General features: G+C 36.4%; 1 protein-coding gene across 1 annotated transcript in view; it reads left to right on the top strand.

The window, feature by feature from the left end:
• LOC135692001 (cholesterol transporter ABCA5) overlaps positions 1–18,176 on the top strand; it is a 41,415-nt gene that overhangs the window by 5,815 nt on the left and 17,424 nt on the right. The window contains exons 3-15 of the mRNA XM_065210016.2: positions 807–1,380; positions 3,353–3,653; positions 3,894–3,952; positions 4,693–4,872; positions 6,771–6,877; positions 7,711–7,830; positions 9,690–9,828; positions 11,496–11,586; positions 12,001–12,140; positions 12,895–13,214; positions 14,891–15,253; positions 16,352–16,627; positions 17,178–17,462. Of these exons, the coding sequence (XP_065066088.2) occupies positions 807–1,380; positions 3,353–3,653; positions 3,894–3,952; positions 4,693–4,872; positions 6,771–6,877; positions 7,711–7,830; positions 9,690–9,828; positions 11,496–11,586; positions 12,001–12,140; positions 12,895–13,214; positions 14,891–15,253; positions 16,352–16,627; positions 17,178–17,462 (2,955 nt within the window). The remainder of the gene's footprint in view (positions 1–806; positions 1,381–3,352; positions 3,654–3,893; positions 3,953–4,692; positions 4,873–6,770; positions 6,878–7,710; positions 7,831–9,689; positions 9,829–11,495; positions 11,587–12,000; positions 12,141–12,894; positions 13,215–14,890; positions 15,254–16,351; positions 16,628–17,177; positions 17,463–18,176) is intronic.

Raw genomic sequence — 18,176 nt, forward strand, 5'->3', positions numbered from 1 at the left:
GAAAATCACATGTTTCTAAAAACCCCCGCAGAGTCGCTTGCTTTAGCTGGACACATTACCTTTAAGTTTACTTTGAATGCATTTTTGGTAAAGCCTAGGCCAAACCAATCAAACATCCTTATAATAAATTTTCCATCGCTGTTGGATAAAACATGTTTCATTCATTTTGCCATCATATTTTACGATTTTTTATGATGTTTGAGCTTTGAAGATGATTGAAAATATTTGTTTTCCATCAAAATTTTTGTTAAACATCACTTTTGCTCTCATGTTTGATCAACAATGTTACCTTCCTTTTTGCGATTACGTTAAATATTTGCTTGACTCACACAAGCACAGAAATCTGAATGTTGGTAAATGAAATGCGGTTGGTGAGGGAGCTGTTCAGTAGCGCTTGCATCAGAAATATTTTGAAATGTTGGATGTCCCTATAGCTTATAATTCATTTCCTTGGCTATGTTCGGAGAAACCAGATAACATTTATCCTAAAAACTTTGAAATTCTAATAGAAAGGTTATATATCTATATACAACAATCCACATGGCTGGCTAGGTAGAGTCTCATCATGAACTAAAACCTACATAATCATTTAATTAAACTTTATCTAGAATAAGAACTTTTTGAATGACGTTATGTGATTTTAAACAGATTTGATATTAGGGATATATGTCTTTGGGAATCTCTTCTCAATAGCTTTCGTTTCTAAGCAGCTGATTATTTTCTAATGAAGCAAGTTAAATCCCTAGCTAGCATTCTTGATCATGTTGGATATCACATACAATCATCTCTTCTCCTTTTTACTTCAGGTCTTGGCTAAAACATCTGGTTTTCTGCCACCCACTACTACAATCAAGATGATGCCAAAACCTGAATACACCTCGGATCTATCGTACCTTAAGATGGTTGTTGGTATCTATATGGTGATAGCATTTTCACCTTATGTGATGTTCCTTCTAACATACATAGTGACTGAAAAGGAGCTGAAAATCAAAGAATCAATGAAAATTATGGGACTGAGCACCTTCGCCTTTTGGTTTACCTGGTTCCTGACGTACGCAGTCATAATAACAATTGGGGTGATATTTGTCACTATCATTTCCAGAGTAGCCTTACTATATGGGGACAGTGACTACTTCATAATATTTTTGATATTTTTCTTTTACGGCCTCTCCATCGAAACATTGACATTTGTTCTAACCCCCTTATTCAAAAAAGGAAGAACTGCTGGTTCTGCAGGCTCAATGGCAACAATTGTTCTTGGCACCCTGTCCTTTTTACATGTCTATGTCAGTACATCAAATGCTGTAAAGTGGCTCACAGGCCTACTTTCTCCGGTTGCGCTGTCACTAACATTGATGTCAGCACTGGATGGCAATGAAGGTACCTGTTTTTCTTTACAAGACTTTCTAATTCTTCATCTCCTTGTACATCACATGCAAGCATCTTGATTTTTATTATGATATCAAAAGTATCTCCTTAAAGAATGAGAAAATATCTCAGAGGAATAGATATCTTTTCTACCTAATTTCATCCAATCTACCTTGAAACCATGGCAAAATATACCCCGTTAAGTAGTTTAATTCAATATGTGCCAAAGCTGTAGAACAAATTATTACTTCAGACACTGGATGAAATCCTAAACACCACAATATAGAGCTTACTGTGTCTGCTCGCAAGTTATGTACCAAAACCATTTGGTGCATCAAAAAGAACCAATCAAATCATCAAACTAGTTCCTACATTTATTGTCTATAGCCAAGGTTGTCTCCCAAAAGTTCTATGAGTCGCTTTTTCCTCCTGTAAAATACCAAAAAATATCTTCTTTTGGCAGTGCATCGACCAAAGCGAGCCCCTTTGCATCAGTCTTTGCACCCAATTCAGGTCTTGATAATCAAGGTTGGCAACCTTGTCATTATACCAGTCCTGCTGTGACAATGCCACCAATCCAATTCTCAAGCCGCAGAGTTCCTAAAGCTCTTCATTTAATAATCTCCTCTGAATTTACAGGTCATGATTTGCATACCAGCAATCGCTCTCAAAACTTATGCCCTAATTCTGAACCTTTCCTACTCTTTTGGTGTGTTTTAATCTTCCTGGAAATATGTCTAGTTTTTTTTAATTCCTAAAAAGGGAGTAAAGTCTGACCCAGCCAACCACACCACGTCTAGTCGCAATCACTTCCCTCATCCGTGAAGCAAGGGAGACCAGCATCATCCAACTGCTTCTTACCTTTCTTTAAACAAACAGCCACCTTTCTGTTCGCCGCTATGGCTTTCGTCAAGCGAGAGCTTCTCACTTCTGCTACTCCAATTTGATTCTCTACTCTTGAATCCTTTTGTTCGACCAGGTTGATCCCTCTAGACAACTCCAGGGCCTTTGATCGGGTCTGGTACAAGCTTTCAAATGTTATTTCCTATGGTATATTCATCCTTTTCATCAATGATGAGTGTTCACCTTGGCATTAAACCATTCTTTTAAACTTTGTTGAACTCTTCATTCGTCTTTGATCCTTCACAATTTTTATAAAAAATTTTCTTCAAAGGAATTTCACAGCCTTATTTCCAATCTCTCTTGAGTAGGGATCTCGTTAGGTTTAATCAAAGTAAAATCAAACAGGTAATCATTTCACAGAAGCGTATTCCTGAAGTTTCTCCTGTTCATGAATGGTACTTTCTGTTTTCACGAATGATATTTCTACTTCCTTGTTATACAGAGCTTGGCCTTTTTGTATTATCTAACCTTACTTGGAAATCTTCAGATTCTTCTCTTGCTATACATAAACATCAGAAATCTTGGGTTCCTCTCTAGGGCACAGGGGTTTTCTAACCTTACAACTTTTTACAATTCACAAGTCTCAAATATATATTTTCGGAGTATAACTCTCATATTTTGGGTGGCACTCCCAATGAATAACCACTCGCGTCATCAAATATCACCTCACAAAATTTCATCTTCCTCATCGGCGTTTTGTTGCTGAACAATCAACTTTTTACAGATTCTACAATGAATGTTGCTCCCAGGAGATCAGAGATGTGATCCTGGGTTCCCTGAAATCTTTTCGAAACATTATAAACTGTTTCTATGCTCACGCATTCCTATCTCCGTACCTAAATGCTCTTTCTCTCACCCATAACTCATCTTTCCTTCCCATAGCTTGTAAACTTTGGAATGTTTACCCTCTTGACCTACTTGATCCTCTTGCTCCTATAAGTCCTTCTATCTTTGTTGAAGACCCGCTTTTGAATTAGCTTGCATCAGAAAATATTCCAAATTCATAAGTACTTAGGGACCAGATTCAAGAATATATTTTGGTCAAATTCTAATCTGATCTGTTTCGACTATGTTTCTTTAGGTGTAACTTGGAGCAACATTGGCAGTAAAGGAGATTTCCCAGTATCTTATGGCCTTGCATTGTTGTTTATTGACACGATTCTCTACTTGTTACTGGCCATTTATCTTGACTCGGTCTTTCCTGGGGAATATGGCCAAAGAAAAGAATGCTTTTTTTGTTTCAAACCATCGTTTTGGAAGGGACTATCATCAAAGCGCGACCGCAAGCCTTCATTGTTTAGAGGCCATTCTGTAAGGCATGATGAACCTCAAGCTGATGTGGAGGAGTTACCTGAACACATGGCCGATCAACTTGCAATCAGGTTGGTATTTTTAAGAAGTTTTAAGCATGAAACGAATTAAAACTTAATATTTATTGTATTTCTTATCTTTGTTTTATTCTTGCTTTGCCTAAAAATTTCAGTATTTTTCGAATATTTTTATATGATATGATTGTAATAATTGGCTGTTAGGTTTGTGCTGACCAGTAATTCTATTCGCCTTATGCCTATTGCCTATGAGACATTGTTATTCTTGATCTTGTTATAATCTTCCCATATCAGCATTCGTGGACTGAAGAAAATTTTCAAGAAGAAGAAAGAGGAATTGAAGGCACTCGATGGTAAGTCGATTCTTGCATCGAATAGAATGCCTTAGAACATTAGCAAAGAAGGGGCCTTAGGCAGCTAAATGTAGTGATTTGCCGTGTTGCTATTCTACATGAATCGGCATCTCGGTTTTTTAATCATTTTATTTGAATTAATTAGATATAATCAGCTATTTAGTACTAACTAAAAGAACGCGATAGTAACCGAGTGAATGAAAAACAAAATAAACTTTATTTGTCAAGTGAAAAAGTACACAATGAACCTATGAATACACATGTTTAAAGAAAGAGAGAGAAATGTTTCGCAGGAAATATCCTTTTAACAGATGTCCTTCCTATTGCAGTATAGCGCTTTTAGTAGCTAGCAAAGATTGTTTATGTTGTTGTTGCCTGCTTCGATCACAAAATGTAAATACACCTAGATATGGTGTGAGGATAACTCAGCGAATAGGATAGCGAACTACAGATTCAAGGGTCGTGGTGGAGTCTTTGACACGACTAAACGTCACTTTTAGTGGTATAGCCACTAGCTCTCTTTATGAAGAAATCATGAGGAAACCGATCAACAAGCGCAGCTTCTCAGTGTCCTAAGAACTACTTTCGGAATTTAGGTAGAAAAAGAGCAAAAAATGCAATAGAATATTATTATGAATTTCACCCTTCTATCGCCTGACAGCATTCTTCCGATGCTAGAATAGGATTTATGGCAGTAAAATGTATATGAACGAGACCCTGATGCGTGCAATTTTTTCCAGGTGTGAGTCTTGATGTTTACGAAGGGCAAATCACAGCTCTTCTGGGACACAACGGGGCTGGGAAAAGTACCTTGATAGCAGTTTTGACTGGAATGCTTTCTCCAACTAGTGGCAGTGCCATGCTTTATGGAAACAGCATCCGGATTTCTGACGATATGGACAAAATACGAAAGGTTGTGGGTGAGTTGTTGAATTGAATCTATATTGTTAAATTATGAACCGTTGACTATCTTATTTTCTAGAAAACAACATTCAAGAACACTGAATCGATCAGGTCTTATTTTAAAGCAGTACCTTGCAGTTCTTTCTATGTCCCAAATTTAACAGACCTTTGTTATGATCTTTTGAAGGCTGTGGCAGTGCATTTTTGTCCCCGTTAACCACGCTCTTCCTATCTTCTGATGCAATCTTTTCGCTCCTCCCTAGCCTGCGCGCAGACTCGACTGGTTTTCTCAGAGATGAATTTAGTTGAATGAAAAAGAAACACTCAATTTTCCATTCAACTAAATTCATCTCTGGGAAAACCAGTCGAGTCTGCACGCAGGCTAGCTCGTATAGGTCTGTTTCATCCGTTCATCCACTGTACAAATATACTCTACTCCTTTTTGCATGCAAAATAGTTTTGTCCTGGTTTTATGTTATCTGCAAAAATGAATAAACCACTTGTCTTAGGTACGTTTTCTCCCCTTGAAGATGTTGCTTGCGGTGTATTATCTTTTCTCTGTTTATTTCTGACCTTATCTTTCCTTTTCACTTTTCTCTTTTTTATACTTGCCTGTTATATTTCCATTTGGCTTTGAGAAGAGCAATCTTTTTCATTTCTTCAGAGTATAAAGCAGCAGAATAACGATAAAAAATCCCAAGCTAGAAAATCTATATACTTGTTTGTGGATCTAAATAGGCCATTCAGAAACACAGGTAGATTACCAAATATATAACAATCCGAAATATGTCCAATGTCTCTGCCAATTATCCATTAAAGTTGTTGGCATTTGGCTTTTGTTTTTTATTACTTTCTGCCATCTTACGTCCTCTGCTACTGGTTTCTATCCGTTTCCACAATCGTTTGTTCGTTTCTACCATTTTGAAATTTTTTTAACTATTTTCAAGGTAAAATGTTCCAGGACATTGTTTTTAACAATCTTTTAACTAATAATGGTTTCATTCTGCTTTTCTTCCTTCGATTTTTCTTATGCTTATCGTCTTTATTCCCCCCGCCCATATTCCACTGTTCTTTTGCTCTTAAATTTCAACTTTTTTCCCATTTTTTTTCTTTCCCATCTTTTCTTTTTCTATCACTTCTCCTTTTTTATCTATATTTCTCTTAATCTTCTCCTTCCTTCATTATCCACTTCCTTATCTTTTCCTTATCTGTAAACCATTTCTTATCTCTTTCTCTCAGTTTTTCCCTTTCTCTTGTACTTCTCTGTGTTCCTTACTGAGAGAAAATGTGATCGAGTGACATGACCAGAGTATTTTGAAATCTACTCACACATATTGCCCTCCGCTTTACAAAGTTCATAGTAGCCTGCGTGCAGACTCTACGAAGGAGTAAAATCCAGACGGGAAGGGTTTTGGAATGTTTTCTCCTCCATGGAGTCTGCACGCAGGCTAGTTCATAGGGAAGCTATCGCGACATCGATCGCAATGTGCACCGGGCCAGTCATGATAGAGGAGTTTTCGCACTAGGGGCCATTGCAACAACCACAACTGGAATGGGTCGAGAGGAAATTAGTGATGATGTAGATGGATTTAGATTTTTCCTTTATTTAAATGAATTAAGAATGATTGTAATTCATTTTTCTCCCTTCATGATGGAAACCCAGTTTGTGGCTTCATGATTTGTCTTTCTCACTGCACAATTTATCCTTTCCAAGTTTCTACTGGTTTAAAGCAGATCAGTGTAGCAAATTATGCTTATATGTGTCAGTTTAACGATTGTGTTCGAGAACTTACGAGTGTTTCAATCATATTCTCAAATTTGTCATTTCAAGCTGTAGAAGCTTCTTCTAAAAATCAGCTCTGTAACTATTGCCTGGTTGTTTTGGAAGTAAACCTGCTTTTTCATTGATCTCTAGGATTCTGTCCGCAGCAAAATATCCTATTCCCGCAGCTTACACCAAGAGAACATTTGAAGATATTTGCTGGAATCAAAGGAGTTCCAACATCCGAAATCAACGATATGGTAAGGACTCATTCCGAAAAACCAAAGTGAATTATACAAGATTTAGGTTTAATTTGAAGGGAAGCAAAGATTTAATTCGCAGTCTTTTTTCTAATAAAATACTGGATGACATTTTTCCCAGTGTTAAATTTCACTCTTTTTGTTGTTTATGGCGCTGTTTTGGTTTTTTATTTCTTTTATTTCTAAGTTTTATTAGAATTATGAAAACATTTGTTTGTTAATATATAATTGTATATATTTGTTTCTCTAACTCGCCAGCTGTGCATGCATTACAGAAAATGTTTGAATAGCCAAGTTTGATTAAATAGCTCAGTGTAAAGAGATTCCTAGGACCTTTTATCATGCTACTTTCAGTGCCTCTCTTCTTTAAAAAGTAAAAATGCAGCGTCGCTATCTTTTAAGCAAGACTATATTTTCTGATTAATTAAGTAGGTTGTTTCTCTCCATTTTTAAGCAATATATTTCGAATTTAAAAGGTAAATCTGCGTTGGAATTCACTTGAGGGATATTACTACATAAATTCCAAATTAAAGCCCCAGTTTCCCTTCCTTTTCTGTCAATAAAGTTAAACTCAAAATATGAAAGGAATTCTTTTTCTGTAGTTGAAAACAGTCTGTACGTTGAAATTGTACACTTTTAGACAGAACATTTGGTAGATGTATCGTAATGTTATTTTGATTGCTTTCTCGATATTACATTTCTGCATTACATGCTCTGCACAAGATGCAAAGCAGCTGTTTAATTTTGTATTGACGGCAGATTGGCATTCACAAGACGTTATTGAGTCTCAGAATATGGATGAGTATTCATTTCAGTATTTTTCTTTTTGAAAGGTTGAGAAAACCTTAAAGGAAGTTGATCTGTTCGACAAAAGTGATTCAGTATCAGGCACTTTAAGTGGTGGGCAGAAGAGAAAACTCTGTGTTGGTATTGCTTTGATCGGCGACCCAAAGGTAAAACATTTTTCTGTTATGATGAAAACTAATAACTTAGCCATATGTGTTCTCCCACAAATATCTTTAAGGCGGTGCCCCATTCCTGTTAATTACCGGCTGATCGATCTCGGTTTTTTATGCGTGTATTTTGCAGTGTAATAATGGTATAACGCTCAGCTTTCGATCAAACCAGATGACGTTTCTCAAAGGTCTTATGAAGGCTTTGCGTGAATTCGGTTTTTTTCGGTTTCTCTTGACATTTTTGCTTTTCTGCTAATAAAAAGAATCTAGCGTTATCTTTGAGCATTAGAAAAAGTTATCGTTTTGCTCAAAGTTAGGCTACCCGTGTTAAATCTAAAGAAAGAAGTTGTTGTGAAGTTATGTTATTGAATTCCACTAAACTCTGAATTCACCCTAAAAAATCCAAAAACCTTGGCATGAGTGTTCTTTACGTCTTTTTTAACAACGTAATTAAGATTGTTAATCAGAATCAAGCATGTTTGAATTAAAGTAAGTAGGTAATGCAGGAAGGAGTGTTATCGTTATATAGGACCCGGACCGTACCAGTTTTCAAGCATTCGTCGCGAATCAGAGAGGAAAAGTGTTTTGTAACAAGGGAGGATGTCAATAGTGGGGAGAAATGAGTTTGGTTTTCTTTAGAGTTAGAAAGGGCAATCGCAATTTTTGTACACAATGTGAGAAAGTGTATATTCTATTTTTTTGTTTATTAAGCCTTGGTTTGATCTGAATTAATTTTTAGCGGAAATAAAATTGCAAAGATATCATATAGAAATTCATTTTACAGTTGCATGTTGATCGCATTGAGCATGAAACTCGGCGCTGCAACTTAGAATATGGCCTACGCCACGGATTTGAAAGTGGGGGGGGGGGGGGGCAGGCTAGAAAGAGTAGGGGGCCAAGGCTCTTTCCCATTTTACTGCAGCTTTAAAACTTCTTGCTTCGCAAAAAAGTGGGTGGGGGCATGGCCACCCTGGCCCTATTGGTTGGTTGCATACCTGTAAAGTCCTGTTGGTTGCATAGTACAATGGGCTATTGTTACATTATCCAATTGGCAGCACTTGACTAATTCTGGATTAGAAATGCGTCTTTGGGAATATTTTCTAAGGTGAACGGACATGACATGACATAGTGCCTTTGATAATAATAATGATAATAATAAATAATAAAAACACTTATATTGTGCCATATATCCACAGGGCTCATAGGCGCATTACAATTGAAAATATTTAGTCTAATTTAAAATGTATGTTGAAAAGGGGTAAAAGTTTACAATGTTTTTATTAAATCTAATTATTAAAAACAATTTATTCAATAAAATACTCTCTAAATAAATGTGTCTTCAAATAAGTTTTAAACGTTTCTAAAGTGTTGCATGTTCTGACTGAGTAGGAAAGTTTGTTCCAGAGGGAAGGGGTAACATTTATGAAAGCACGAACACCAGCCGTGACTAATTTGGCCTTCCTACATCTAATAATAGTTCGTCACCAGCAGATCCAGTCCAACGAGAAGCCTTGCATAATTTTAATAATTCTCTTAGATAGTTCAGCGCTAGATCTTTTACACACTTGAAGGTTAACATGAGTATTTTGTACTCTATCCTGCTTGTAATTGGCAACCAATGAAGGCTCTTCAATACTGGTGTTATGTGACAATGTCTGCGTTCACCTGTTAAGATTCTGAATAGGTTTGAATATATGCCAGATGGTGCAGCAAGGGGTTAAAAAGAGAAAGAGCTGGAAGTCAACTTTGGGAAGAGCTCAACTGCAGTAAGATATGGATTTATAGTTTTGACGGGGAGAAGGCAGCCTATATTACTTCAATTTCATTTCATCTTTGTATCGCATCTTTTTCCATAGGTTGTTTTTCTTGACGAACCAACAAGTGGTATGGATCCGAGTTCCCGCAGATACATCTGGAAGCTTCTTCAAGGGAAGAAAGAAAACAGAGTGATATTTTTGACAACTCACTTCATGGATGAAGCCGATATTTTGGCAGGTTAGGGAATGCCTAGAATCTAACTATATGGGTTTTTATATGACTAATCAGTTTTTCGTCTAGTTCTACATGGAATAAAGGACTTTGTCTTCTATAGATAGAATTGTCCCTTGAAAAGAATACGGTAAACAAAACTGCAAAATGTTTTCTGCATTTTCCCCAACTCTTTGTCTCTGTTTACCAGAAGTACCTCAGTTTAAGTCTATATTTTAAGCATGAATCGTTCTTTCATCATTTTCATGTGGAAGAAAAGGCCTGCTGGTTTGTATTTGTATATGTATTTGTTTCTACCTAGCATCCGAAGGTAGTTTCTAGGACACTGAGAAGCTATGCTTATCGAGCAGTGTCCTGGTCCTTCCTCTCGATGTGACCACACCTCGTGATTCCTACGCCTGGAATTACATAGAGATTGCGACTCTCCTCACTTTGGGTGAAAGTTTGGTCATGCCAGGGACTTGAACCACGGACCCTTGGGTCTGTAGTCAGCGTCTCTAACAACTGAGCCATCCTCGCGCCTGCTGGCTTCTGCGTAGCAGAAAATTGGAATATAGAATTTACATTGTTGGAGGCTTGACCTTAGCTATTAGCCCAGATGGCAGAAAGTTTTCTTCTTCGCCATTTATGTACTTTGAGGAAAATATTCTAGCTATTCTAGGTAAAAGATTACTTGTAAGGCATTGAATCAGATTTAAAAGACTGGATAAGAACTAAGGTTGATCTGAATAAATTATGAATATACAAATTACAGTTTCATTGGCTAGTAGATTCTACGGGAATACAATCGTAAACTCAAAAGGCGCAAAAGTAAACATTTCTACGGTATATCCCATGTTGATGAAGAAATTGTGGGAACATAATGCACGTCTAGTGGAATTGCGATATGAAGAAATCATGAGAGTTTCCAGGGGTACATTAGGAGTGACGACTATATAATGAGTGAATAAATTAAGTAACAAAACGAATTAGATTGTTAAAAACTCGACGTTTCGAGCATGTACTTGTTATCAAGTCTACGTGTGGATAAAGTGACACACACAACTTACATAAAATATCGAACATTAGGAATAATCAGCCAAATCACAAAAATAGGACATCGAACTAACAAAACGGAAGCGTTTTTTTTTAATTCTTGGGGACCTCAGTTCTCCACTAGGAGAGATTCTTAACTTTCAAAAATTAGCCAACTAGGGATTCTGTAAACGGTTATCATATAAGCAAAATGAGTAAATTTCAAAAAGGAGTATATTGAGCGAGAGTTGTAATATGCAACCATCACTTTCAGTTTCTTTGTATTAGCTTCTAATTTCACCAGAAATTTTAAAATGGAAAGGTAAATCTCACCGTTTTTGACTGCGAAGTAAACTGTTTGTTTTTTATGTCAAAGGTCAATTCAGCTAACATTTCAGCTTCATTTAAGTAAAATGTTTAAGATTTATCGAAATAACTCACAGTTTAACCGTTGTTCCAGGCAGTGGGTTTAACCGCTGTCTTGGTACAGCTCTTCCCATCATGCAATACCTTAATCTGTAATCAGCACATGCGTTTCATCTCAATTTTTCTCTAAACTCATTACCCTGCTCTACATCTAAAATCATAGTGTAGAAATAAGTTTTTTTCCTATCATAACTTCCCATACAAATTTGATTTCGACTTTTCTTTTTTCAAAGATTACAAAGCTGTCTTATCAAAAGGAAAACTACGCTGCGCAGGATCATCACTCTACCTTAAAAGTCGATTCGGAGTTGGCTATTACCTTAGGTAAGGCTAACAATGTAGTTGAAGCTCGTATGATCCCACACTTTTTCGGAAATTTGTTGGTCAGTCTCAAAACTTACAACTGCGAAGGCAAAATAATAATAACAAATATGCCCAAAAGTTCTGCCGATGTTGACTTGTCTGTCCTCTTACACAGAAGTGGAAATAATGGAAGAGCGATGGGGGCAAGGTACCCCAAGGTTAATAATTATTGCGAAATTTATTATTTTGTGTGAAGCTAAGTTATAATACTGGCTACATCTGTGAAAATAAAGGTGGAGAAATTGTAGGTGAAAATTAAAAAAGTGCTTAATAATTGAAAAAATTTATCTTAACAGCAGGTTGCCCTCTGTTTTCTATCCGCCGTTGTAGCTACATGTTGAATTTGAAAATGTGTTATTGCAACTTGCTTTTTAGCATGGTCACTGAAGAAGACGCTGACAGAGACAAAATTGTTGACTTGGTAACAGGCAAAGTGTCCGGTGCTGAAATGTCAAGAGTCCATGGCAAAGAGCTCAATTTTAGACTTCCGATGAAAAGTGTAGACCAGTTTCCAGGTAATGACATTGTTCTAGTAGAATGAGGGGTTCAGTATCATTTTTTTGTGAAGGATGAAAGTTACTTTAATTGTGAAAGCAAAGTATCCGTGGTTAATGTTAGGAGCAGGATGTGAGCTTCTGATCAAAGGCACGCTCTATTTGAGCGTCACTAGGGCATCCTCAATTGCTTGTTTGTTTACTAAGTGTATGTCTTTTACAGTACTTCAAATAGGTACAAATTTCTCCTTTCAAATGAGTACAAAGTTCCATTCTCCTGCTTTCCTTAGCAATGAAGCCAATCTAACAGGGCACTTATTGATGCAAGCACATTTGTTGCTGAGATGAAACCCTGTAAAAAGAAATGATTTTCATTATTATTATTATGTCAATTTTGGCTGTTAAACGTCAACAGTTGAGTGCTTCGTATGTTCGAGCTTGAATTGGTTTGAAATTATTTTCATATTAATGGAATCTGTTACTCGAACAATATTACAATATTAGAGTTTTTCTTGTTATTCTAAACCACCTCCTTTTGCATGTTAGAAAGTAATTGTATGTTAAATTATATATACATGAAAAGGCTCCCTTTATTCTCGGAAATATGACAGTGTGATATTGTGTAATCTTGCTCCTGGTGGAATTTTTCAAATCTCTAATAAAATTTTGCTGTTTATTTCTATCTATTTGTGGCATGCTGTTATGATTTTCAGGCACCTTTTAAACGACTATGGTGTGTTTATTTGCTAACGCTCTGTCTATGATTGTTTTGTAGATCTTTTTGCATCCCTTGAGGAGGCAAACCCAACGAACGAGCCTTGCAGTGCTTCTAATATAGGAGTCACAAGTTATGGTGTATCAATGACAACACTGGAAGAAGTGTTTCTCAAACTAGACGACGATGAGAACCAAATATCAGAAGGCGTGATCAACCCACAGACACAGGAATCAACAGAAAATCTGGTTATAGACGATGGTTTGAAGGCGCCTCGCTTGTCAACGAATGATGTTCGGGTGAATGTGCCTGAAATGCAATGTATTACCACTAAAGGATTGTTAATGCAGATGTGGCTGCAGCTCACAGCATTGCTTGAGGTAATTTTCCATGTAGGCTTTGCACCATCATTTAAATATCATTAGAAATACTTGAATAATAGGTCATATGGACTTATTGGATACAGACAGAACTGATCCTATCCAAAGCTATGCATGCGTATTTGTGCGTTATCTTTTTTAAAAAAATGACAGTTTTCTTTAGCAAAGGTAATTAATCAAAAGACGCACTTTTAGAAAATCTAGCAAAAATATATCTCAACTTTGATGAAAATATACCTTAAAATCACTTTAGGTTGGTCTTTAAGAAGACGCTATAAGTTATCAGGTACTACGCTGTCTACTGCGATGCCTTTAGGGTAAGGTTAATAATTAGTTTACCGGCTACTGCTTTACACAGGGATTAGCTCTTACTACGAGAAGTCAATGCAGGTGTACACCAAGGCTCGGTATTGGGGCCATTCCTATCAACTTACATGAAAATATAACCGTATCATCTTACAGGACTGCATCAAATTAATTCACATATAAAAATGTTGAAGTGCAAAAATCGCGCTCCCTTTTAAACGCCATCTCTTCAAAAATTCTTTGAACTGGGGCAGTTATCGGAAAACATGGATAAAATTATGAACACATACTTTGAGAGTTTAGTTATTATTTCGATTATTGTAAGCAGGTACAGTCATGTTTTCTTAAGTTTAAATGTGACTATAGGAAAAATTATATTTTCAAAAATTAATTTATGGTATCTTTACAAACATAAAGTATAGAAAAGGGCACCCTCCAATGATTGCCCGACACAGCATAGCTGCTTTTACTGAAGAAATAATAGTCTGTTATTGAAGCTTACAATGAACAGTTTATGAAAATTGATTTTATCCGTTAAAAAATAAGAATGAGTTGAAGGAAAAATCAAGATGGAAAAAATGGCATTGTATTTGATCATAAAGGTAACAAATTCAATACCTCTGCTTGGTCTATGCCTAATTATGCTAAATTTAAGTTATACTTAAAGAGACAATACTAAATCCATGTTAGATCTTTTACTTTCTTGCTACATCTGAAATAGGTTATGCATTCAAGGTTTATGTTGAATTTCAAATAGGTACCTAGACCAACTACAGGTATTCCAAAATAGAGTTGAACTCATACTTTTGCTTTCAATTTCCTCTAAGGTTTTTAGGATTCCAACATACTGAATAATAAACTACGCCAAAGAACAATAGCGCTCAAATCTGCTGATTTGTATCAAATAAGTTTTGAAAAAATAATTTATTACTTCATGAGACTAAAAAAGACGATTATTTCTATACATTAAATAAGCATTGAAGATATAAATAATTTTAAAGCCCAAATAGGAAACAAACTTCAACAATCTCTAAAATGCTACTCCAGCTTCAGTCATTCAATTAAGGACTAAAAGACAGATCCTTGTACAATATATAATTTGCAGTCCTAGAATGCGTTATAATTTTTTCTTTTTTTACTGCGGTGTGATTGTTCTGGCATTGATTTCTTAACCATTCAGACCATTTTAATTTCATGTTTTTAAGAAACTAACCAAATCCTATTTTATTTTGCTAAAGGTAGCTGTTTGCGAATCTTCATCAGTCTTGTTGAAACGGGCTGAATCTAGCTGGATTTGCCTTCCGTTTTAAAATTTCAGTTTGACCATATTTGAACATCCACACATGATTTTCTTTTTTTCCTATCTTCAGGTTAGATTCTGGAGCACATTAAGAAGCCCGATGAAGATTTTGTTTCAAGTCGTCATTCCACCAATCTTTGCAATTGTTGGATTGGTATTACTTCGCAAAACAGCAACATCCGGGACAGCAGCTATTGTAAAGGGCCTCTCATTGCCCCCGTCCACATATATCAAGCAAGGAGGTGTCGGTGTCTCATTTAAAGATCACACGGAGGCGCTGTTTCAGAACAGCACCAAGAATAGTATAGAAGACATAATCCAAGCCGCTTACAACGAAAGCCTTGGGTATTCAGTCGTGGATTCCATAGCAACGGCGCCCGTACCTCATGATCTAGGGTTCGACGTTCGTACATATGACACGCTAAATGGACAGGTAATTATTAAACGTGACGTAATGCCAGGTCTTAGTGTTATCATTCTTAACAATTCGTTTTACGTTGGAAATGCAAATTTATATATGTATTGCAAATAGGCTTATTGTACGGAATGACTGAAAATCAAATGGCTATTCCATTCATCTTTTGCACTGCAATTAAAGCATCATTTTCAAAACTTGAAAAACTCGAAAGGCTTGTTTCCACTTTAGCTAATTCTTCAGCGAATTCTTCCGCGAATTTTTCAGCGAATTCGCCGAATGTGTTTCCAATTAGAGGGAAGCTGTGTTTCCCTGAGAAGTTGGTCTCCTTTCAACTTTCACTTCCAACCTGAAGGCTGATTTCCACTAGGCGATTTCTTCCGCGCGAATCGAATTTTTTCTAATGTGAGAATGCTTGCTGTCATGTTCTCAAATTTCGCAGCGAAAAAATTCGATTCGCAGAAAGTAGACCACGGTCCAATTTTATCATTACGGCTCTTTATTCGATTCGCGTGAAAGAATTTGACTAGTGGAAATCAGGCTTAAAACCGTAGTAAAAATAATTTTCTCAAAGCCACGCGGATTTTACCTCTACATATGCTTTGTCATCTGGTGCATCAAAACTCGACTTTTATCCGATACAAATATAATCATTATCTGCTATGCTCATAACCCAGATCTACTTTTTCTTCTTATGTAAAATTACATTTGTATATTTTGGTTATGTTTATTCTTAACCACTTCTGCATTTCGTCATGTTTTTCATCTTATTTTCACTCTTTAAAGATCCTTTGAAGTGTCCGTCACTGATTTTTTCCTCATGATAACGACAATGTAGAAACCTTGTCACTTCCCCTTTTTAATTTCAAACCATTGTAGACAGTCTCGGGCTTGTCATTCAAGAGCCATTTTTGTTCTTTTTATGAAATTCTTCACGGCTGGATGCTTACATTTTCTCGCCATATATAATGTTTATACCATGTCTCTCATCTCTATAGAATTTCTAGCACATAGCTTGCATTTTTTTCGTGTTTCATTTTGTAATTCGTTGGTAGTTTATTGCTCTATGCTGTAAGATATGGGAGACATGATTTTACAGGAGCCCAATCTTTGCAGGCTACTTATGTTGTAAGGTACAACGACACGAGTTTATACTCGATTCCAGTTGGAATTAACACGATGAGCAATCTCGAGCTGATTGTTGCACTGAAGAAGGCAAGCCATCAATACTCCGGAAAACGGAATCCAATATCAGCAAAGACGAAACCATTTCAGTCCCTCAAGGTCCCTTGGACCTACGACAATGATGCGATGGCCGCCATTCTGCTTCTTGGCTTGACTTTTGCATTTATGCCCAATGGATTTTCAATTGAAGTGGTCAAGACCAGACAGGTAACATGTTTGTTGTTAGGCCCGAAACCCGCCCGAACTCCAACCAGAGGCAATGAAGTATTGGGTGGCAAGTTGCTTAGTGCGCATTATGTTCTGATGGCATATTGACTGTATGAGTAAATGATGTCGAAAAGGCAAATTTTATCGGTCATTTACTTTCAAATCAATATGTTAGATGTCGACATTTGCTTCTAGAATATACTAGAACACTAGAGGAAGACCGTGTGATGAAATGCATACATGACATGACATGACATGACATGACATGACATGACATGACATGACATGACATGACATGACATGACATCACATCACATCACATTACATGACATTACATGACATGAGATGATATTACATGACATGACATGATATTATATGACATGACATGATATTACATGACGTGACGCGACGTGACATGACGTTACGTGACATAATGTGACATGACGTGACGTGACGTGTCGTGACATTGCATAACATTATATCACATAACGGGGCTGTATACATCTAATGCTATATTATCTTAATGTGGTCATGTTTTTCCCTTTTATAGGAAGGGCTGCGTCATCAGCTTCGTGTGTCAGGCGTCAGTCGATGGGTCTATTGGCTCCACTTTCTTGTTGGCGATCTTTTATTGTATATCATCCCAACCGTCATCGTCTTTATACTCATTGCTGCTTTCGACATCAAGTCACTAAACAATTCCACGGCACTTGGATGCGTGTTTTTGCTCTTTTTGCTTTATAATCCAGTGTCACTCCTGTTTGCATATGTCATATCATTTGCGTTTAATAAATGGGAAACAATTCAGAATGTCATGGGCACAGTACTCATGTTTGTAAGTGTGCTCTTTATTCACTTTATATAAGAAGTTCGTTTCCTAAATAGAAGAGTTGAATATAGTTGATATGCATGTAGGCTTGAAACGTGGAGCAACCCAACAGATTTTTAACTTTTCTGCTATCATGCGTGACTGATATTGAGAAAAAATTAAAAAAGTGAAAAAAGTGAAAAAAGTAGAAACGTACCTTGCTTTATTTTACTCTAAGTTAAGAATAGTTTGCCTCAAATTTGATCTCCTTAAGTTTTATTTTCACTGCTTGTTGTAGCGAAATTACACGCATCCTACGTTGAATGCTTGTTTTTATCAAGATCATTAGGCTTTATTCATTTACCATGTATATGCGGTGTTCGCTAGTTTCCTCGTTTAACGCTCCTTCTTTACCAGTGGCTTTTTGCTTTCTGCTTTGTTTTCACCACCCCTGGTGTACTTTTACCCTTTTCTTACTTTATCGTTCCGTTTCTTGTCTTGTTAGCGTTATATGCTTATCAAACCAACTTTTGTAGTATTTCCTGTTCGTTTCGTCGTTTATGTTGTATGTTTCTTGAGTTGCTTAGTTGTGATTTTATTTTCTTCTTTGTTTGATTGCTTTGTTTGTTTATCTAAAATTATCTTGATTATATAAATATGACAAGTATAAACATATGGTATTGTATGCAAAAGAAGATCTAAACAAATATTGCCGAGTTAAAGATTTCCTTAAGTTGCAGC

This window comes from Rhopilema esculentum, chromosome 13, assembly GCF_057945365.1.
Source record: "Rhopilema esculentum isolate cy_ngs chromosome 13, ASM5794536v1, whole genome shotgun sequence".
NCBI lineage: Eukaryota > Metazoa > Cnidaria > Scyphozoa > Rhizostomeae > Rhizostomatidae > Rhopilema > Rhopilema esculentum.